General features: G+C 45.8%; 1 protein-coding gene and 1 long non-coding RNA gene across 2 annotated transcripts; one reads left to right on the top strand and one right to left on the bottom strand.

Moving 5' to 3' along the window:
• Positions 1 to 18281: 18281 nt before the first annotated feature.
• On the top strand, positions 18282 to 19438 carry LOC120705080 (probable carboxylesterase 12). Its single transcript, XM_039989611.1, has one exon. The coding sequence runs from the start codon at positions 18327 to 18329 to the stop codon at positions 19386 to 19388; it is 1062 nt and encodes a 353-aa protein (XP_039845545.1). The 5' UTR covers positions 18282 to 18326; the 3' UTR covers positions 19389 to 19438.
• A 1671-nt stretch (positions 19439 to 21109) lies between these two features.
• LOC120705079 lies at positions 21110 to 22182 on the bottom strand. The gene is made up of 3 exons (XR_005687774.1): positions 21709 to 22182; positions 21372 to 21622; positions 21110 to 21287 (listed from the first exon to the last, which is right to left on the bottom strand). It is a non-coding gene; the product is annotated as an uncharacterized LOC120705079 (long non-coding RNA).
• Positions 22183 to 22611: the final 429 nt, after the last annotated feature.

Here is a 22611-nt window from a genome sequence, read left to right as displayed (position 1 = left end):
ATAAGTGGTTTTCAACTTATATCTCAAGAATATTTGGATTTCACTCAAGACTCAAATCAGAAAAGGCAAAATCAGAAAAAGTCTATACACCGATTTGACCGACGCTTCCACTTTTGTATACGTCGGTTAAACGCAGTCAGCAGAGTCTGGACAGGTTCTATACACCGGTTAAACCGATGTTGTTTGAATTAACGTCGGTGCATTAGTCCAGAGTTGGTTTTTGCAGGGCATTTCAAGTTCAATACACTGGTTAAACCGACGCTGTTTGAAATAAGACGTCGGCGCAATTGACCAGTGAGATGGTTTTTCCAGGGATTTCAGAAGTTGTACTCACCGGTTAAACCGACGATGGATTTGAGTTAACGTCGGTGCAGTTGTCCAGAGACTTGGTTTTTCAGTTGATCAGTGGACAACTACACTCACCGGTTAAACCGATGATACGTCGGTTAATCTGCCCAAGTTGTAACGGCTAGTTTTTAGAAAGGGCAGTTTACATTCATCGGTTAAACCGACGCTGACTATTGGAGGTACGTCGGATTAACCGGCGCTAAGCAGTTTTCTGGCAGCTTTTCTCCAACGACTCTATTCGTGTGAGCTGCCTATATATACCCCTCCAATGGGTCATTTTGCTCTCTCTTGACACCAAGCAACATTCATACACTCATATATTGTTGAGAGCCATCTTGAGCTTCATCTTCCACATATTTGTTCATTCAATCATTCAAGAAGCAAGACTAAGGACTTGAGTAGAAAGAAGCTTGTGTGCATCTGTTCTTGGTGATCGGTTCTTCCTCAAGTGAAGGCCCTAGCTTGTTACTCTTGGTGATTGGCAGCACCTAGCCGATCTTGGTGATTGAAGGTGTTTCTTCCGGAGCTTGCCAATGATTGTGGGAGCCCGAAGAAGTGTGTACGTGGCTTGAGCTCCACCACGCCGGGATGGTGAATGGAGACTCTTAGTGAGCACCCTCGTCTCGGTGACTTGGGAGGTGACAAGACTCTTAGTGAGTGTCACAACGTGGATTAGGGGTGTGTGCCAACACATCGACACCACGGGAAAAAATCTGGTTGTCTCTTGCCCACTCTTTACTTTCAAGCACTTACTTTCATGCAATTATTCATGTGCTTGACCTTAGAGATCATAGCTTAGCTCTACCTTGCTTAGTTTCTTTTCTAGTTATATCTTTGTAAGTTTGTGTAGTTTGCCTAGCTAGCCGGTTGGTGAATTAAGCCTTACTAATATTGCATAGGTTAATGTTGCTTTACTTTGTTTTAGAAATTTGAAAAAGGCCCAATTCACCCCCCCTCTTGGTCCATCGATCCTTACAATTGGTATCAGAGCCTCGTTGCTTATTTGGATCAGTAGGCTTCACCGCCTAGAGCTATGGCCAAGATGGGTAGTTCGCCGTCTCACTTCGAGGGCAAGAATTTTGCTTATTGGAAAGTTCGCATGGCCGCATACCTTGATGCGATTGCCCCGAAGTGTGGTTGGCAACTAAGACCGGGTTCACCGGAACTCCCAGCACGGAACAATTAAAATGTAATCCAGAGGCTAGAAATGCAATTTTCGAAACCATTAGTGAGGAAGTCTTTGCTAGAGTAAATGGCATGAACATAGCAAGTGATATTTGGAAAGAGCTAATTGAAATTCATGAAGGCTCTACAAAAGTTCGTGAGCAAAAGTATCACTTGTTTAGAGCTAAATATGATTCCTTTAAGATGCTAGCTCATGAAAATTGCAATGATATGTATTCTCGCTTGAATGTCATTGTCAAGGACATTAATGCTCTTGAAGTTTCTAAAATTGACAGTGGCTCCATCAACCGCAATATTCTCATGCTCCTACCAAAGCCCAAATACAACATCATAAATGCTATGCTTCAAAAGGAGAACCTTGATACAATGGAAGTGGGAGAGCTTGTGGGTGAAATTCGTGCTCATGAAATGGGGATCCTTGATATGTCCGAAGAGCCAACTACAAGCAAAACAATTGCTCTCAAAACCAAGGCCAACAAGCACCGCAAGCTCAAGATGGTCAAGCAAGAATCAAGCTCAAGCAATAAAGAAGAAGATCATCATGAAAGCTCATCCGATGAAGAAGATGATGGAGAACTTGCTCTCATGATGAGAAAGTTCACACGCTTGAATGATAAGATCAACAAGAAGGATTTCAACTTTGACCCTAAAAGAAGAATGTTTCGGCCATGGGGAGATGTCAAGAACAAAAATTGCTACAATTGTGGAGAAAAATGTTACATTGCTCCAAATTGCCCCAAGTCGGACAAGAGAAAGATGGACAACAAGAGCAAGCATCACCATGATTCAAGCGATGATGATGAAGATGAGAAGAAGAACAAAAACAAGAAACTTGGGAAGAAGAAGAGCCATGACAAGAAGACCAAGTTCTTCCCAAAGAAAAAGGGCAACACCAAGAGAAACTTCTTGGTAGAAAAACAAGAGTGGGTGACCGATGTCTCATCAATCGAAGAGTCAAGTGATGAGGAAGAAGATATTGTCACCATCGCCCTCACCAATGAAGAATCATCGCTACCTCTAACTCCCATGTGCCTCATGGCAAAAGGTAAAACAAAGGTATGTGAGGAGGATAGAGATAGTAACAATGATAGTGATGAAGAGCTTGACCCTTATGAGTTTACTAACCTCATTAATGAGTATACATCCGTTATCAAGAGGGAAAAGGGTAAAGTCAAGATTCTTGAGAGCACTCATGCCAAGTTAGAGCTTGCCCACTCCGATTTGCTTGGCAAGTACAATGACTTGCTCAAAAAGCACAATGAGTCAATTGTACTTGCTAAGCAAGTTGAAGAGAGCTACAAAAAGCTTAAACAAGAGCATAGAGAGTTGGCTCACAAATATCAAGAACTTGAATTTGCCTATGAAGCAATTGACTCAATTCTTGAGAATTTTGTCAATGAAACTATTGAAAAGGTCAATGCTTCTACTTCATGTGATGACCTACTCATTAATGCAAATGTCACTAATATTGTGCCCGAGCTTGTTCCTTCTAGGGAAAAGGAATTGATGGATTAAGTGGCAAGCCTCAAGAGTAGTGTGGAGAAACTCTCAAGAGGAGAATACATCCACAAGGAGATTCTCTTCAATAATGCTCGTGACTATGGCAAGAGAGGTCTTGGTTCATTTCCGGAGCCAAACCAAGGCACTACTCCATCTCCGGAGATCAAGACTAGCTTCATCAAGGAAGTTGGTTCATATTGCCAACATTGCCAAGTCACCGGGCACCACACTAGGGAGTGCACCATCTCGCCTTCTTCCCACTTTACCAAAGAATTACTCATCAATGTTTCAAAATAACCATTTTCTCTTGAGTAAAGTGAAGGGCAACGTGAAGACCAAATTCATTGGCAAAATTGCTAAGGAGTCAAAGAAGAAGCTCCCCAAGCAACTTTGGGTCCCAAAAGCTCTTGTCACACATGTGCAAGGCCCAAAACTTGTTTGGGTTCCTAAAACTCAAAAGTGAATTCTCATGTGTGTAGGTGAACTACAAAGCCGGTGGAAAACATTGGATACTTGATAGCGGTTGCTCTCAACACATGACCGGCAATGATAGCATGTTCACATCTCTTGAAGACCCTGGCGATTATGAACATGTCACCTATGGTGATAGCTCAAGGGGGAAAGTCTTAGGTTTGGGTAGAATACCTATTTCTAAAGATTTATCTATTTCTAATGTCTTGTTTGTAGAAGCACTTAGTTTTAATCTTATTTCTATTGCTCAATTATGTGACCTTGGACTAACGTGTACCTTTGACAAGAATGGTGTTGTAGTAACTCATGAAGAAGACAAGTCATTAGTATTCACGGGGTTTAGGCATGACAACATTTACTTGGTGGATTTCTCTTCAAAGCAAATAAGCTCCATGACATGCCTCTTCACCAAGTCGTCACTTGGGTGGCTTTGGCATAGAAGAATTACTCATATTGGCATGAGCAACCTCAAGAAAGCTCAAAAGAGAGGGATGATCACCGGCTTGAAGGACGTTACTTTTGACAAGAACAAATTATGCAAAGCATGTCAAGCCAGGAAGCAATTTGCAACACATCATCCCATCAAGACGATGTTGTCTACCTCCAAGCCGCTCGAGCTACTTCACATGGATCTCTTTGGTCCAACTACATACAAGAGCATTGGTGGTAACCTCTATTGCCTAGTAATCGTTGATGATTTTTCACGTTACACTTGGGTCAATTTTCTAGGCGATAAGGGTGAAACTCCGGAAGTCTTCAAGACATTTGCAAGAAGAGCTCAAAGGGAGTACAACTCCCCAATTGTGAAGATCCGGAGTGACAACGGCACCGAGTTCAAGAATATGAAAATTGAAGAATGGTGCGATGAAGAGGGCATCAAGCATGAGTTCTCCGCCACCTACACGCCTCAGCAAAATGGAGTGGTGCAAAGAAAGAACAAGACACTCATCACTCTAGCAAGAGCAATGTTGGATGATTATGGCACGTCCGAGAAGTTTTGGGTGGAAGCAATCAATACGGCGTGTCATGCATCAAACCGAGTGTATCCCCACCGACTCCTCAAAAAAACTCCATATGAGCTCATCACCGGGAAGAAACCAAATATATCATACTTTCGAGTCTTTGGTTGCAAATGCTTCATTTATAAGAAGATAAGGCTTGGTAAGTTTGAGAGTAGATGTGATGAAGGTTTCTTTTTTGGTTATGCATCAAACTCCAAAGCATATAGAGTATTCAATCAAACCTCCGGGTTAGTTGAAAAAACATGTGATGTGGAGTTTGATGAATCTAATGGCTTCCAAGAGGAGGTTGTTGGCTATGACAATGTAGGTGATGAGGAGATTGATGAAGCTTTGAAGAAGATGTCCATTGGGGATATAAAGCCGGAAGAGGTGCATGAAGGCAATGATCAAGGGGGAGGACCTTCCTCATCTACACCAAGCACCTCCACGGTACCCCAAGTAGATGAAGATCAAGAAAAGGATGATCCACAACCTCAAGAAAGTGTGCCAACGCCAACACCCCAAGTCCAAGAACAAGAAGAGCAAAATGTTCCACCACAAGCACAAGTCACTCATAATCCACCCCAACAAGCATCCATGCATGTGCCGCTAGTGAAGCATGGTCGCATCTTTAAGGATCATCCAATTGGTCAAATAATTGGTAGTCCTTCCAAGGGAGTAAGAACTCGCTCTAGGCATGCTTCATTTTGCGAATATTACTCGTTTGTTTCTAGTATTGAACCCACTAGCATAGAGGAAGCACTTGAGGACTCGGATTGGGTGATGGCCATGCAAGAAGAATTGAACAACTTCACCCGCAATGAAGTTTGGGTCCTCGAAGCTCCTCCGAAAGACAAGAACATCATCGGCACTAAGTGGGTCTTTCGAAACAAGCAAGATGAACATGGGGTGGTGATACGCAACAAAGCAAGACTTGTGCCAAAAGGGTTTTCTCAAGTCGAAGGTTTGGATTTTGGTGAAACCTTTGCTCCGATCGCAAGACTTGAAGCTATCTGCATCCTTCTTGCTTACTCTTCACATCACAATATCAAGTTATATCAAATGGATGTGAAAAGTGCATTCTTAAATGGCGTTATTAACGAACTTGTTTATGTTGAGCAACCCTCTGGGTTTGAAGATCCGAGGAATCCTAACCATGTTTATAGGTTGCACAAGGCACTCTATGGGCTCAAACAAGCTCCAAGGGCTTGGTATGAGAGGCTTCGTGACTTCCTAATCATGCAAGGCTTCAAGATCGGGAGGGTGGACACCACTTTGTTCACAAAAGACGTCAACAGGGATCTTTTCATTTGTCAAATTTATGTTGACGATATTATCTTTGGCTCAACTAATGATTCATTAAGTCATGACTTTGCTACCATGATGTCTAGGGAATTCGAGATGTCCATGATCGGCGAATTGACCTTCTTCCTTGGTTTTCAAGTCAAACAATTGAAGGAAGTGACATTCATCCATCAAGAAAAATACACTAAAGATATCTTAAAGAATTTCAAGATGGATGAGTGCAAGCCGATCAAGACTCCCATGGCAACCAATGGGCATCTCGACTTGGATGTGGACGGTAAACCGGTTGATCAATCCCTCTATCGCTCTATGATAGGGTCTTTGCTTTACCTTACCGCATCTAGGCCGATATAATGTTTAGTGTGTGCTTGTGTGCCCGCTTTCAAGCAAACCCAAAGGAATCACACCTCTCGGCTGTGAATAGGATCCTTCAGTATCTCAAGCACACCCCAAATATAGGCTTGTGGTACCCCAAATGCGCTAGCTTAGATCTCTTGGGATACTCAGATTTGGATTTTGCCGGAAGCCGTGTGGATCGCAAGAGTACCTCCGGGGGTTGCCACTTGCTTGGGCGTTCTCTAGTTTCTTGGTCAAGTAAGAAGCAAATTTCCGTGGCTTTGTCCACCGCGGAAGCGGAATATATAGCGGCCGGTGCATGTTGTGCCCAAATCCTATATATGAAGCAAACCCTTTTAGACTTTGGTGTGAAACTAGATAGGATACCACTCCTTTGTGACAATGAAAGTGCCGTAAAAATTGCCAAGAATCCGGTTCAACACTCTCGCACAATGCACATTGATATTCGCCATCACTTCTTGCGTGATCACAAAGCCAAAGGAGACATATCTCTTCAAGGTGTGAGATCCGAGGAGCAATTGGCGGATATTTTCACAAAACCATTAGACGAAAGTACTTTTTTTAGGCTAAGGAGTGAGCTTAATGTGCCAGATGCGGCAAACGTCATGTAAGTTGCCTTGTCATATAGAAAAATTGCATACATATAGGACACTTGTCTAACCATGGTAAGATAGTGATGAGCAAGGGTTTAGCTAGAGGTGGTGGTCCACTTGTTTTCCTCTAGGCTTGTAGAAAGGCTCATCATGAAGAAGCTTCCCGTGGGTTCAAACTTGACAAGTAGATCTTAATTTCTCGTTATGTATTTCTTGTCATATAGATGTGCACTTCATATTTACTCTTCTTTCGCATGTGGTTGTAGTTTGCATAATCATTGCATGCGTAAGGGTCACAAAGGAGATCACTTGATGAAAATGAGACTTGTTTCATATACAAGATCTTAATTCATGAAAAGTGAAAAGAGCAAAGTGTTAGGTACGTTATTGCCTAGTGAGTCATGTCATGATGAGTTTGAAGCTTTCTATCGTCAATATTCCTATGACAAGGCTCATACATTTTATTTGGCGCTTTGTCTCTCTTGGCGGCTTTTCCTTGTGATTGAAAATAAAAACTATTAAGCTAGTGTGCTACCCTATTTATTTTGAGGGGTAAAGTCGCCTATGCAAGTCCATTAACTTGAGTTTAGTTGAATTTTATAAGTTTATTGGACTTAGCATAGAAGAGTGAGCTGAGTGAGGGGTTTTTGGGTTCACCGGTTAAACCGACGCTCAAAGGATTTTAACTCATCGGTTTAACCGGCGTTACTAAGTTTCTGCCTCAGCTCAGTCAAACCAGGCGTTCAACCGTCGTATACAAAAGTCAGAACATCGGATCAACCGGTGAACGTAACTCAGGTCTGACCCAGCAATCAACCGGTGTTAGCAGTGTTCAACCGGTGAGTTCAAAATGTATATCATCGGATTAACCGGCGTTCAGATGATTTTCTGCTGGAGTCTCGGGTGAACTGCACCGATGCAATCAACCGGCGCTCTAAACCTAAGCATCGGTTTAACCGGCGTTAAGGAAAATCGCGGGCCCACTCGTCCTATATATTTCTTGACCGCGCCGACGGCCCCTGTTTTCTTTCTCCCTTCACGCCGCCGCCGCTCCGCACCCGACTCGAGCCGCCGCCGCACTCGCCATCACGCCGCCGTCACCGCTCTGCCGCAGCCGCCGCGTCCCGTACGCTCCACGCGCCATTCACACCGCCGACCAGCAGCCGCCGCCGCACGCAGTCTGTGCCACCGCCGCTGGCACTCCGCCCGCGAGCGCCCACGTCGTCCGTGCTCCAGCGCCGCCCGTGCATCACCGCCGCCTACGCCGCCTGCATGTAGCCGCGCCTCCACGCCTTGCACGCCGACGCCCACGCAGCCGCGCCTCCACGCCACACGCCGCAGCCGCAGCACACCCTCACCTAGTGCTCGCAGGGTGTTCGAGGTATTGCCTGACCGAGATGGGTCGCGAGATGAGGAAGGGGAAGGAAGTTGTGGTTGAGAAGCCCGTCCGCAAGCGGACTCGCGCAGAGAGAGAAGCCAAAAGGGCCGAGATGGTGGCCAAGGCCGCCGAGGAGCAGGCGTCAGGCCGTGCTCGTCCGCTCGTGATCAGGGAGCAGCCAGCCAGGGGCAGAGGCAGAGGCTGAGGTATGGGCAGAGTCAGAGGTGCCAGGGCCACCAGAGCCACGACCGAGGCAGCAGCAGAGTCAGATCACTCAGTTTTAGCTGCAGAGTCAGATGCAGATTCAGAGGCAGAGCAGTCTGAGCAGTCTCAGGGGCAGAGCACACAGGAGTCACCGACTCTACGACGTTCTGGCCGCACTCGACAGACGTCCCCAGCAGGAGACTCTTCGCCAGCGACCGAGCGTCGCACTGGACCGAGGACGCGAGGAGGTCACCAGCCACAGGATCCTCGCAGGTCCGCAGCAGCAGCAGCCCGTAGAGCCGAGGCCCTAGAGGCCGAGCGCGCAGTGTTCCGTATGGACACTGTTGTGCGTCTGGAGCCAGGTGTGCTGCTCCAGAACTTGACCAAGGCCAATGCGGCGAACGTCAAGAGGCTCAGGTAGAGTGTTGGAGAGGAGGACTGGTTTCCCGTGATCCATGACAGCAGGGTTGACCGTAGGTTCTGGACGCTTCTTCAGGCCAGTTTCTACGAGACCTACCAGAGGCGGGGGCATAGGATCTTTCTGCACAGGGTGCTTGACTGGATTTCTCTGAGGACAGCTGCAGGGGGAGCTGATATTAGAGAGCACTTTGCCCACTTCAGAGGTCTGCCCAGGCAACTTCAGATGGAGCAGAACAGGTACATAGAGGACTGGGTCAGAGTATTCTATGCCACAGCCTGGATCGCTCCTGAGCGCAGAGCCGTACACTTTGTTTTTGGAGGCCAGGTCTTTGGTCTGTCCAGGGCGACGATAGCAGTGATACTTGGAGTTGATTTGGTTGATGTCTCCCTGCACGAGATGGTATACGGAGACGCAGATCCACCGCGCAGAGCTATGATTGGCGGGATTGCACCTTCTCACGAGGCGATCTCTCAGTGCTTCCGCCAGCCGTTTCCAGCGTCGTATGCCAGAGTGCCTAGCTTGCTAACCCCAGAGGCGTACGCAGTTCACATGGCCCTCCGGAGGACGTTGTTGCCGAGGAGTGGCTACCCAGAGGGGTTTACAGGCCTGCAGCAGCTGCTACTACTTCACATCCTCACTCACGAGCCCTTTGACATTGTTGACTTCATTTTGGCTGAGATCGAGGATGTGATCACTGACGGGATGGGCGTTGTATGTCAGTTTCCGTATGCTCACTGGATCAGCTATATCTGTTCTATGATTGTGCCAGCTGAGTCACCCGTCAGTGCAGTTTACCGTCAGGATGAGGCTCCCCGGTTCCCAGTTTACCGTCCGACAGCTCCCCAGGACCGGAGGAGGGGCAGACAGGCAGAGAGAGCTGCCATGGCACAGTTGTCACCTGAGGCACAGGCCAGAGTGGCACAGGAGGACGAGGCACTCCTAGCAGCTGAGGCACAGCTTCCCGGAGGAGATGATGAGATACACTGGTCTGAGCTTGAGTCAGACTCCTCCGAGGATGCCGAGTACTTTCCTGCAGCACCCGCCAGTCACGACCACGAGGCAGGAGGGTCCCGAGAGCCAGCTCCAGAGTCACCGGCAGCTGCTACTATTACAGAGTCCCAGGTGACTCAGCCATCCGAGCTTACCTCTCTTCTTCAGCATCATGTGACTCAGCAGCGAGAGGATCGGATAGCACAGGAGGAGGCCAGGAGAGCCCATGAGGCTCAGCTTGCAGCGATATAGAGGGAGGCCGCCCGAGAGCGTGCTGCAGCGGAGGAGCATTTTGTCGGGCTCATTGACAGAGTTTCACAGAGGACAGACGCTCAGTTCCAGCAGATGCAGCAGGGCATGATGGCGATATTCGGGATGATTACACAGCTTTACACTCACACCGGACTCGCCCCGCAGCAGCCAGGACAACCAGGCCTTCAGGGTGTTGGAGCACCTCAGCTTGCAGTCACTCCAGCTCCAGCCCCTACTGCAGCTCCAGCTACCTCAGCGACACCGGAGACCACGTTCTCGATGTCCGCACTCCTTGGGTCTGCCGGTCGTCCGCTCTTCTCACCACTGCCAGCGACTACACTCTTCCAGGACTCACCGTCGGTAGTTCAGTCAGTCGCCCTCCCCGTTGTACCACAGACACTACCTTCAGGGGGAGGAGGAGAGGAGTCTCTAGTTCTACAGTCGACACAGCCGGCAGCTTCAGCTCATACTACTTCAGATGTTGACACATCTTCTGCTGAGCCGGTTACCACGTCTACGGACCCTCTTCCAGGCAGTGCTAGCACGAGAGCCTCCACGACGGCTACACCCCCAGTCAGCTCCGACCAGTAGCTCCCGTCCGTCACCAAGGGTTCACCGTCCGACGACGACGATGACCCGGACCGCTTCCTCGCCGTACCGCGACAGCCGGACCAGTAGCTCGCCTTTTTGGTGCTTTGTTGCCAAAGGGGGAGAGAGAGTCAGGGGGAGTTGGAGTTAGGGGGAGGGGTAGAGATAGAGAGAGCTCGTAGTTATCAGGACTTTGATGTTTTATATCATTTGGTGTTAGTTCATGGATATGTACATTTGACGCTTGAGTATGCTGTGGTTTGAGACATATCTATGGATTTCGTTTGAGCCGTTGAGCTCTTTGGTCCTTTTTCGAGTTTGCTTGTGTTTATCCTGTTTTATCTTTCTCGCTCTCTCGTTATGTATGTTTGTGTTGTCATCAATCACCAAAAAGGAGGAGATTGTAAGCATCTAGGCCCTCTAGGTATGTTTCGGTGATTAATGACAACTATTATTATGACTAATGAGTTTGTGCAGCTTAATAGATCATTATCGCTCATTTGGTCATATGTCAAAAGAGGCCCCTCAATTTCGTTATTCAAAAAGGCGATCTCGGTATTCAACTCAAATATATAACAAGACTAAGGATCTTTCTAGTCCTAAGTGTCGTAAGGTTGAGAAGGACACTTAGGTTAGTATAGGTTTTATAGTTTTGTAGTGATCGCACTATTAAGAGGGGTTAAGGTCAAGTAACTTGAGCATGGACATGGTTATTTGAAAATGGATGCACACTATGGTCACTCAGTTTCCTAGAAGTTCAAATAAGTGGTTTTCAACTTATATCTCAAGAATATTTGGATTTCACTCAAGACTCAAATCAGAAAAGGCAAAATCAGAAAAAGTCTATACACCGATTTGACCGACGCTTCCACTTTTGTATACGTCGGTTAAACGCAGTCAGCAGAGTCTGGACAGGTTCTATACACCGGTTACACAGGTTCTTCAACTTTTTGAGTTGCTTGTATGCAAGTGCGCTATGTATTGGTGAATAAAACGGCATCTTTGTCTTGATGTAATCGCGTAGCTCATGGGCAATCAACTTGTTGAGGACTTGATTTGGTGTCATTGTGGTGAGATCTTTCTCATATAGAATTGTTGTCACCAAATCATATTCCGGCCTTCAGAGTGAGTGAAGGATCTTGCGAATGAGTTCCAAATCTTTAATTTGCTTCACACATAAGGAATTAACCTCATTCACAAGACTATTCAATCGTGAGTACATAGATTCGGCATTCTCATCATCAAGTTGCTTAAAACTATTAAGCTTATCAATGAGAACATGATATCTTTATTTGGCAACATCCTCCGTGCCCTCATGGTTCTCGATGATAGTTTGCCATAATTTTTTAGCATTTTCACAAGAATAAACAAGATTGAACACATTATCATTAAGAGAAGATAAAATTATGCATTTTGCGGTGACATCATATTGCTTCTCTTGTTGACCATTATTTTTTATGCCCTCACTCACAACTCTCCAAACGTTTAGTCCCGTCGCTTGGAGATGGGCTTGCATTAGCATCTTCCATCATTGGAAGCTCGTGCCGTCGAACCGTGGAGCGGGTCTAAAAGGATCCATCCTTTCCCCCTAAGAGCTAACTCATTAGGCGGTGAAGCCTACCGTTCTAATGAGCCGATAAACACAAATTTGCCAATGAAATTGACTTTCTTTGTGAGAGAAGTGAGTCCCGGCTCTGATACCAATTGTAAACGATCGGGTGCTCTAGCCTAAAAGGGGGAGGGGTGAATTAGGCTCTCTTAAAACCTTAACCTATGGCTCCAACTAGTTTGCACAAAACTTAGTGTGAAACCCTCATCCCAAAAGAGTTTTGCAACCTATAGCCGATTCTAGCAAGATACTACACTAAGAAAATAAAGGCAAACAAATTGCAATATGAAATGCGGAAGCTTAAATAGAGGGATGAGAGGAAGTAAACTCTCGACACGAGGATTTATCCCGTGGTTCGGATTGCCACAAAGGCACCCCTACGTCCACGTTGTTGAAGCACTAACTAAGAGTATCGCTTCCCGGCAATCAAGTCTCTCCTGTGAACACAATCACGGTCACCTTGATCCTGATCTTCACTAAGGGAGATTGCCCACGAAGGAGGGGTCTCCGTCCCCCGCACAAAGTTGTCGACGCCGCTCCACACCAAGCCGGAGAGTCGTTGACGTGCTGGCGACCCTCCAAGGCTCCAAGGATGCCGGCACACCGAGATACACTTTTGGTTCACTCTAGAACTAGCCACAAGGATCTAAACCTTACTTGTACACTCACTCAAGATCTAACCTTGTACTAACACTCACAAAGCTTGTGCTAAAGACTAAGGATTTGATCTTTATGCACTTGGATGGCTTGGAGATGTTCTTGGGTGTGTGTGGAATGTTCAGCAACTCCAGCAATCTTTAAATGGCCGGGGGAGCACATATATATAGGCCTCCAAGTCGAACTATCCGTTTGTAGCCGTTGGCAGAATTCTGCGTAGGCATCGAAACTTCCGGTGAAGAGGCATCAGAACTTCTGGTCACTCACAGCAACTGAAGTAGCCGTTGGCTTGCTGACATAGTTGCAGCGACTCTAGAGACCATCGGATGAACCGATTCTCTGGGCATCAGTTAGACCGGTCACAACAACAACTGGACTAGCCGTTGGACTTTTCTCTTCTGCTGACGTCATTGCTCCGACGCGATGCACCGACATACCACCGGTTCAACCGGTGCTGAAGGCTTGGCTCCTGCGCAACTTGCATCGTATCTGGAACACAGTACATCGATTGCACCAATGCATCTTCTTAGACCGTCGGTTCAACCGGTGCTTCACTTGTTTCTTCACTTGATCTCCAGAGGCGTTCAGACTTGCACCAATGCCAATGCGTCGGATCTTCAGACAACCATCGGATGCACCGATGCTATAGGCATTGGTTCTTCCGGTGCTACTGATTTCAGTAGAACTCGTCTAATTCAGCGTTTTTTTGAGTTCTTTCTTCGTGTTTTGCTTTGCATGGCCTTTTTACTTCATCCCTGAGATCTAGAAATGTTCACTTAATAAAAGCATTAGTCACATTGATTGCGTTGTCATACGATTACCAAAATCACTCGAAATGGCATATATATATATATATATATATATATATATATATATATATATATATATATATATATATATATATTACCATGTTCGTTATATACTTATATGTGCCCCGTTGATTGATTCGGATCTTCTCCCTTTTTCACTTGCATTTTCTTTCGTGATCTTTGCAACAACGTGCCGCTACCATTCAACCGGTCATGCCCTTGGCACCTCGCTATCGCCGGTTTTTCTGTCTCGAGTTGGGAGAGAGGGAAACAGGGAGCCACAAAGTGCAGCTAGCGCAGCAGATGGGGTGGGTCAGCCGCTGAATTTCCTGATCCACTTCTTCTTTCTTGGTTTCTGCAAGCAGCGTGCTTTTGTCCTTCAGGATGCAGTTTTCTAGTGGATTTGGGATCGTGTAGGGCATCTTATTCTAATGACCAAAGGTATGTGCAGATGATTGCGCTGGTCCATTGTAGATTTGTGCGTGCGAGCCCATGGAATTAGAAATCGCAAAGGTGCATTTTTTCCCCCAATTCCTTGAGGGCTTGTACCTACGTATGGCCCATTTCTGTTTCTCAACTAGAGAACAAGTACTTGAACTAGTACTGTGTGTCTATGTCCAACACTCCGAGGAATTTTCTGACCGCTGGTAAATTTTCTCAATGCCGGACAAGAAGCCTACACGCATAATGTGCTGCAAGAAATAGGAAAACCCAAAATCAAATAAAATGCAAGGAAAGGCTAAAACAGTCGATTGGGTGTTAGCTTTATTTCCCCCCTATCTTTAGACGTTTTTGAGGCATATATAATAAGAGAAAAGCTGATCTTCTCAATCTGCAATATGTAAGGTGTAGAGCTGCATACAGATCGTGTAGCTGCATTTAGTACTATTTCAAATCCTACTAGATAATTAACATTGTCTGAGATGCGCGTCGGGCTCAGCCGGAACCCCCTCGCCGGCCGCGACCACCGCCGCAGGCCGAGCCTCGTGTACGACGAGCACTTGGTCTGATCACACATGATGATTGGCTGGCTTCTCTCTCTTTCTGGATTGGCGCAATGCAAGTAGCTAACACCACACCTGTCACAGTCTAGCCTTGCTATGATTGGCGCAAAACCTCTATCTAACCTGTGAGAGCTCAATCGCGTTGGGGGTGGTCGTCGAGTCAAGTGGCTGTGGATTTATAGGGGGGAGCTGGAGGCTGGAGGAAGAAGACGGCAGGAAGGTTGGTGCCCCTTTGACGAACGATCGAGAGCAATGGAGTGTGATGGCAGATTCGGGGACATTGCTGGATTGATTAATGAGCCTAATGGAGCGTATGATCGCCATCGAGTATGGACAAAAGCGAAAAGCATCACTAGGCCAGTGCGCGCTAATGATCGTGCAAGCAAAATGCTTTTCTTCGGTTTGTTTAATGTGGTCGTGTAAAATGTGAAAGGGGCGCGCCATCTGTTTACGCGTAACTGGGTCTCCTGAAAAAACTGTCTCTACTCTGGCAGTGCAGCTCGTGTGTGTAGATTCCACATGATCGATCCAAGTATAATCTGGACGATTACTGAACAAGTACATTTTTCTACTAATTTTTATTAGGAAATAAAGACACGAACAATAGGTCCCACGCACATGTAGGTAGTCAATGGGAGCAGAAATAACAAATCAAAAAAGGAAACGTAGAACTAAAGATATACAATACCATATTATTGGTAAAAAAAACAGTGATATAGTACTCCCTCCGAATATAGCTATGTTCAATGTTCAAAATTTATCTCAATACCCCCTCATCATGTATGCATATTTGGCAGGTCAGAACACATTAGGAAGGCATATGGAGCCATGCAATACGCGATCATCCACCTGTAAATTAGGCATGATTGTTGCTAGTACAGCTGTGGCATTTAACAGTCTTTTCACCGGCCTCCATAATCTGTCTGAAAAATGCTAAAGCTAACTATATTCCGGACTGAGGGAGCACCAAACTACAAAGGATTGTCCTTTCTAACAATTTCATAGAACATTTCTTGATGTGAAGTCAGTGATAGCATTTGGACTTCATTTGTAGAAGGCTATAGAAGCGGACTAGGCCTTTGGGCTTCACATACTCATACATAATGGTTCGGGGGCTGGGCTTCAGATTTGGGGCCTGGGGTCTGCCTGGGATTCCGCCGCGATAATATGAGGGTGTTTTGGAACAGGGATTTAAAAAAAGTCTCAGGGACTTTTTAGTATTTAGAAATATTAAATAAAGGTTAATTATAAAACTAACTGCAGAATCCTGGGGCTAAACTGCAAGACGAATCTAATAGTGTATCTTAATTTATGATTAGCAAATGGTTACTGTAGCATCACTGTAGCAAATTATGAATTAATTAGGCTCATTAGATTTGTCTCGCGAAAAAGCACTCAGCTGTCAAAAAATATTTATAAATAGATTTTATTTAATAATATAAAATAGTAAGATTTTTTTTAATGTGATAGAGACTTCTGAAAAAAATTTGGAACCAAACAGGCCCTATATCACACCATGTGCGACAGAATCTATCATACGCATGACCCGTGGAGCATTTCAGCCTAATTGCAATCCGCAGAGAAAAAAAATTATATTAAACTATGATGTGCCGTTTCATGTCTACTGACCTATACTCTGCAACATCCTTTCACCAGCGTTTCTTGTGGTGGAACCTCGCCACCAGGATTCAAATCGTCGACTCAGCGCTGGCGCGCCCATATTCCTTTCAGGATTTAACCAGCGCTATTTTCTTAGTAATAGGCGACGTGTCCGTCGATAGCGAGGTGCCACTGGTGACTTCGTCAATCTCGAGAATCTGCTGGCTCAGTCTCTCGAAGATGCTCATAGAGGTAGGGTTACGTGCGTGTATTCATAAGGGTGAGTGTGCGTCTGTGTTTGTACTCTGTTTCGCAAAAAAAAAACACCCTTCCTTTTAGTTAAGGGGAAATGACATATTGCATATGCATCTACCTGTGCAAAATGTGCTAAGGCCAAACAAAATTATTACATGTCTTTTTGGTTAAGTATTATTATAAAATCCTACGGTGGTGATGGTAGGAAGTACCTATGGTAAAGTACATGATACTTCAAAAATGTGAGGCCAAGTACCAAAACGTAGGACCAAATACTAATTTAATTTAATCTTTATAAATACTTTCCATAGATGAACGGCTATAAAAAAAATCAAGGTATAAGTACCTAAAAGTACACATTGGTACTTTACAGTCATTATAAAAGAGCTCTTATAAAATTAATGGACTTCAGTTTTGTTGAGAGAATGAGCCTTTGATTTCACAATGTGCTGTTCCTTGAAATGTTGTTCATATTCGAGAATATCCAAATGTGAATATCTATTTGAGTTATCTATTTTGCATTCATATTCGAGAATATCTGAATCTGTGTTCATATTCGAATTCCTTTTTCAAGTTAAAATATGGTAAAATATGATATCTCATTCTGATGCCATACAAATCCGATCTATTTCCACCCTTACGTGGTTGCCCATACCCATCAGGGATCAAACCAAGGGTTTGTCACTATTTCTCTCACTAATGCATCTATTCGCATGCCTAACAATAGAATAGCTAGACACATACTGCGTGGCCATTTTGTATTTATCTAGTTGCGGCATTCATAGTAATTGGTGCGCGTGCATGTAAAGTGTCTTCATCTTTATTGGGTTTGAAAAAGGCTTAAAAATTTAAACTGGTAGGCAAGGCATAAATTTCACCAAGTAACACCTCGTAAAGCTGACTACTGGAACCAGATTCTATATTTTCTTCAAAACCATTTTCTGGATCATTAAGAAGTTTTTATTTGTTGCTCGCCAAACTTTAGTTGAGAGACCCCACAACTCAAACACTACATTTTCATATGCGTGTTGAACTACCAATGTGTTGAACTAATTAAATACACGCTTATGAAAATACTCAGGCAAAGTAAAAGCTTTATCTCTGAGTAATCATGCTGAACGATTCATTGTCAAGCAACTGATGTGTATTCACACAACTAGAAAAAATGTATACCATGCGTCATGCTTGTTATTAGCATATTAGTCGTTATGAAAATTGTGCTACATATGACGTGCATGCATGCTCCATGTGTTTCCAATTTCTTGTGCTTGAAAAGTTATAGCAGCAGGGCGGTTAACGGTTTATGGTTTTCAATGAATCTGTTGTGCAGCAGAAACTCATTAAAACTTCACGTATCTTTCCTTACACGTGGTGTCTCTTACCAAAACATGAGGCCCTTCAACTGAAACAATATTGAATTAGTCAAGCAGGAAATAAAAGTTTCCACAAATCTGAATTGAGTTGTTCTCGCTCATTTGACTATTTTATTTAATCATTGGTTGAAAGTTTCTGAATCCATTTTGAAAATTTTGTCAGAATAAGTTATAAGATTCAAATTTCAAACTTCTGAACGTTTTAACAAGTGATTAAAAATTTTCTTGTCATTTGTGGCTTGCAGAAAAACGTGGTTTTCTAGTTTGTAACGTTACCGTTAATATATCTCATTAGAAATGAATTAAATAAAAAGCAAATTAATGAGAATTTTCTATAAAAACCCATGAGTAGCGGAAGAACAGCAACTCCACAGCCTACCAGTATACTAGCTCTAGTAACCTCGGCCCATAGAAAAACCAGTTCACCATGCTTGCAAACAAGAGCAGCTCTGCAGCAGACAAGACTGCCGCCAGTGAGATCGCGATCGACCTCCCTCTCAAGATAAGCATATACAACAAGAACGGCCGCATCGAGCAGGTCCTGCGCAGTCCCTTCGTGACAGCATCCGAGGACCCTGGCATCACCGGCGTCGCGACGAGGGACGTCGTCATCGACCGAGAAGCCGGCGTGGCCGCGCGCCTCTTTCTACCCACCGGCGCCGTCGCAACAGGCCGGAGGCTTCCCCTCGTCTTGTTCTTCCATGGCGGTTCCTTCGCCGCCGGGGCGGCGGAGAGGAGCGCGTTCTGCCGGACGTACCACCGTTATGCCACCTCCCTCGCCGCGCACGCCAAGGCGCTCGTCGTGTCCGTGGAGTACCGTCTTGTGCCGGAGCATCCCGTGACCGCGGCCTACGATGACGCCTGGACCGCGCTCCGGTGGGCGGCATCCTCCGCTGACCCCTGGCTCTTGTACCACGCCGACCCGCGCTGCACTTTCGTCGCCGGCGACGGCGCGGGTGGCGACATCGCCTACCGCACGGCCGTACGCGCCAGCCGGGATGGCGAGGACATCGACATCGACATCGACATCGACATCGAGGGGCTACTTCTCATCCATCCCTACTTCTGGGAACCCGAGTGGCCGCCTACAGAAAATGCCGGCCATGGTGGCGGGTTTCTCACGACACCGCAGGTGGCCGCGACCGCGTTACTGCCATGCCGGCGTGCGCTGGTCGCCGTGGCCAAGAAGCAGGGCGCCGTCCGGGAACCCGGCCGCAGGTCTGCTGCACGCATGCGCGGATGCTGGTGGCGTGGGGAGGTGACCATCGTGGAATTGAACAGTGAGGACGACCACGGCTTCCACCTGTACGGTCCGGCGAGTGGTAGCACCGAGAGGCTCATGGACACCATAGTGGAATTCGTAAACAAGAAGGAGCACGGTTCAATGTTGCATGGTGAAAAGGAGGTTGCACCAAGCTTGTCTAATGGGCCATATAAGGCCGTGTCTGCAGAAGTTCCAAGGGGACCTCTGACCAAGAGCTGCCTGTAGTGTGTGATTCAACATATATATGCCTTTACTAGTCACGCTTTCATGACTTACTTTGCTAGTCAGTTCGAAGGGATTTGCATGGTTTTGCGACAAAAGGAGGTAAGGATCAGCATGGACCTATCCGAACTCATGCTTCACCAAGTTTTCAACTTTGCACATGGTCTCGAAAGCACAGATTTCGTTCATCCTCCACATTTTTTTAGAGGAACAGGCAATCACGCCCTGACCCAACTTTAATAAGACGAAGCAAAGATTCATACAACATCCATTTCAGGAGAAAACAAAGCTTAACCGAACGCAACACCAGCAGTGTCTAGGCAAGCTCGCAGAGCACCTACAGGCCAGAGCCGGCCAAACAGAACAGAAAAACCAGTAACCGAAGCGCAGGGGTAGGCTCAGCAGGCCCAATGTCCTTCATCCTTCCAGCACCCTTTCTTCAGTTTCTTCAAGAGGAGAGTGCCAAAGGCGTCTGCAGGGCGACCTCTAAGAAGGTGCACCACTGCTCCATACCTAGCACCAGCTCCCCCTTGAACATCGGCTTCCAGTCCATCATACAGAGCCAAATTTTCCTCAGAACTGTTTTCGCATCTCACCGGACCTGGTGATTAAAGACAAAATCATTTCTTGTTAGCAAGATCCCCCACAGTATTCCACAAGAGGTATTGTTGGCCAAGTTCCATTTCTTTCCGCAAGGCCATTTTTCAACTAAGTCAGTGAAGATACATGTAGTGGCCAGAAAAGCTATGAAAGAGGTTCCAAACATACTTAGCTATCACATAATCAAAGAACAAATGTTGATAGATTCACACTCCAGGCAGAACTAGAGGCTCTGCGACACATGTTGTCTACAGTCATCAACTTATTATTGGGAAAAAAAAGCCACAAAAACACCTTAACTTTGGGGGGACCCTGATCTCCTGCACCGTGGGGATAAAGGCAGGGATAACTCCTCTGAAATTTACTATATCATAAAGGGATTGGGTGGAGTACACCCAACTACTATCATAATGTCGAACCAAAGCATCTCCATCATTGGTACAGACCACAAAAGAGGTAATCTCAGTTCATACCATCTCTCCATCATTTCCTCATTGGAATTCCTTCTAAAAGTAAGTTTCACTTCTATACCATCACACATATTGGCAAGTGAGATACCGGTTTGGTTACAAATGTGAAAAAGGTCCCAAAACTGGGGGGGGGGGGTCCCAAATCAAATATCTTCCCAAAAATGCACTTTCGTCCCATCCCCAACTACCCACCTATAGCCAAACTTCAAGACTTGAGCTGCCCAAATTACCCACCTAGTGGAAATCGATGCATCAGTGACAAATGGTATTTGTCACTATAGGGCCAAAATCCGTCATAAAGAAAGTTTGGTGACGAATGTATGACAAAATTTGATACGTCGTGAATGCCACGTCAAGTTTGTTCCACAATGACAGAACGCGCAAAACATCATGAAACTGGTGCATGTGTGTACTCATTTAAGGAAGCAGAAGAGTGGAAAGGTTACATCACAAGAGTGTTGACACGTACATATGAATGCAACTAAGTAACATGGCAGCGAGATCCTATTGCTACAGGCCACTTGACTCAAGCACGATTTCGCTTGTTCTGGTCTGAAACTCCCTACAAGAGATGTATGTGTTTGTATACATCATAAGTACATATTTAAAAGCACATTAAGAGAAAATACCTTGTTCTCTGGAGATGACCACATTCACACCACTGTCCATCATTCATGGTGGGGAGAGGAGAGGTTGCAGGGATATCATTAGCAGGGACGCCAACAAAGTAATGTTGCTTCAACCTATACCAGTTCTGCTGTATGGCTGCCTTGAATACGCTAGCACAAGCATCTGTCGTTGCCTTGTGACTTGTGTCCATTTCTAACCTCCCCTAGTGACCAGAAATGAAATCTGAGTTACGCAACTGCCAAAGAAAAAAGAGATGAATGTAAAAAAATAGTATGTAAGCACTCACAGATAGCCTTTGCATGAAGCCATCAAAATGCTCAGTCTGTTCTATGTATTGATTCCAATGCGACAAGGTAGGAACTTGAGACCTAACGATAACACCAGCCTCTAATCCAAACTTGGCAGCTTGCACCGGTACATGTGGCCTTAGGTTTCCCTAAGCAACAGAGATGGGCATCCTTCTTCCCATAGCTTTGGTCATCTTGTGAAGCAAAACTCCCCTGGTAGCCTTCTTCCGGCCACCTCTTTGTGGAGGTACTGCAGTGATTTCATTCAAATTCCCATTATTCATCAAATTAAAAACCAACAACTCTAAAACACTTGAGTGAAACACAATAACCAACCTTCAGAGCTGGAACCAGTCTGTCCAGGGTCGGTACTCCGTCCAGTCTTGGTTTCATTGACGCCATTAGCACCATCTGGATTGTTCAAGTTCTAATGACAACAACTGTTGTCTGCCGCTGTTGCCCATTCTTCCTGCACAACATTTTTACCTCCACTACTATTTTCTGCACTGGGTGAAAATTGTTCAGGCACAAGGTGTTGACGTGCTGATGATGACCGCAGTACCCATGTTGAAGCTACAAGAACGATTGACCTCTTCCTATTCGATTGCTTACCTCCTGGTGCCATGGCAGCACCTCTTGTCCTCCTTCCACAGACCTTACTAGGAATCTGTACACTTCAAAAGGGAGAATTCACAAGCATTCGATAAAACAAGCAAGAGGGAACTAGTAGGCTTCTAATAAGCTTTTCAAATAAATTAGCTGATAAAAACCCACTAATGTCAATATCGTCCATTATTCATACTTGTAGCAAATCCGGTGAGGAGGTACAGGCCGACGAGAGTGTAGCACATCCGATGCAACGGGATTCGTCGAAGTGGTAGCAGGTCCGGTGAGCCTGCAATTGATGTTGTAGCAGAGCCAGTGCGACAAGATTCGTCGAAGGGGTGGCAGATCCGGTGAGCCGGCCGTCGTCAACGTTGTAGCAGATCCGGTGGGACAGGATTAGTCGAAGGGGTAGCAGATCCGGTGCATCGCCCGTCATCGATGTTGTAGTAGATCTAGTGCGATGAGTGTCGTCAAAGGGGAAGCAGCTCCGATGTGCTCAGCGTCGTCGACGAGGTGGCAGCTTTGGGTTGGTGGCCTTCGGTGGAGGTGAGAGGCAGAGAGGAAAGGCGAGAGGTGGAGGACTGCAGGGGAAAGGGCAACTGTTCCAAGCGCTAGAGAAGGGGCCATGGATAT

Source organism: Panicum virgatum, chromosome 4K (assembly GCF_016808335.1).
Source record: "Panicum virgatum strain AP13 chromosome 4K, P.virgatum_v5, whole genome shotgun sequence".
Taxonomy (NCBI): domain Eukaryota; kingdom Viridiplantae; phylum Streptophyta; class Magnoliopsida; order Poales; family Poaceae; genus Panicum; species Panicum virgatum.
This window is presented reverse-complemented; position numbering and strand designations above follow the sequence as displayed.

Bases quoted from the DNA above. Each gene is read 5' to 3' on its own strand.
- LOC120705080 (XM_039989611.1), top strand. From the start codon at position 18,327: ATGCTTGCAAACAAGAGCAGCTCTGCAGCAGACAAGACTGCCGCCAGT.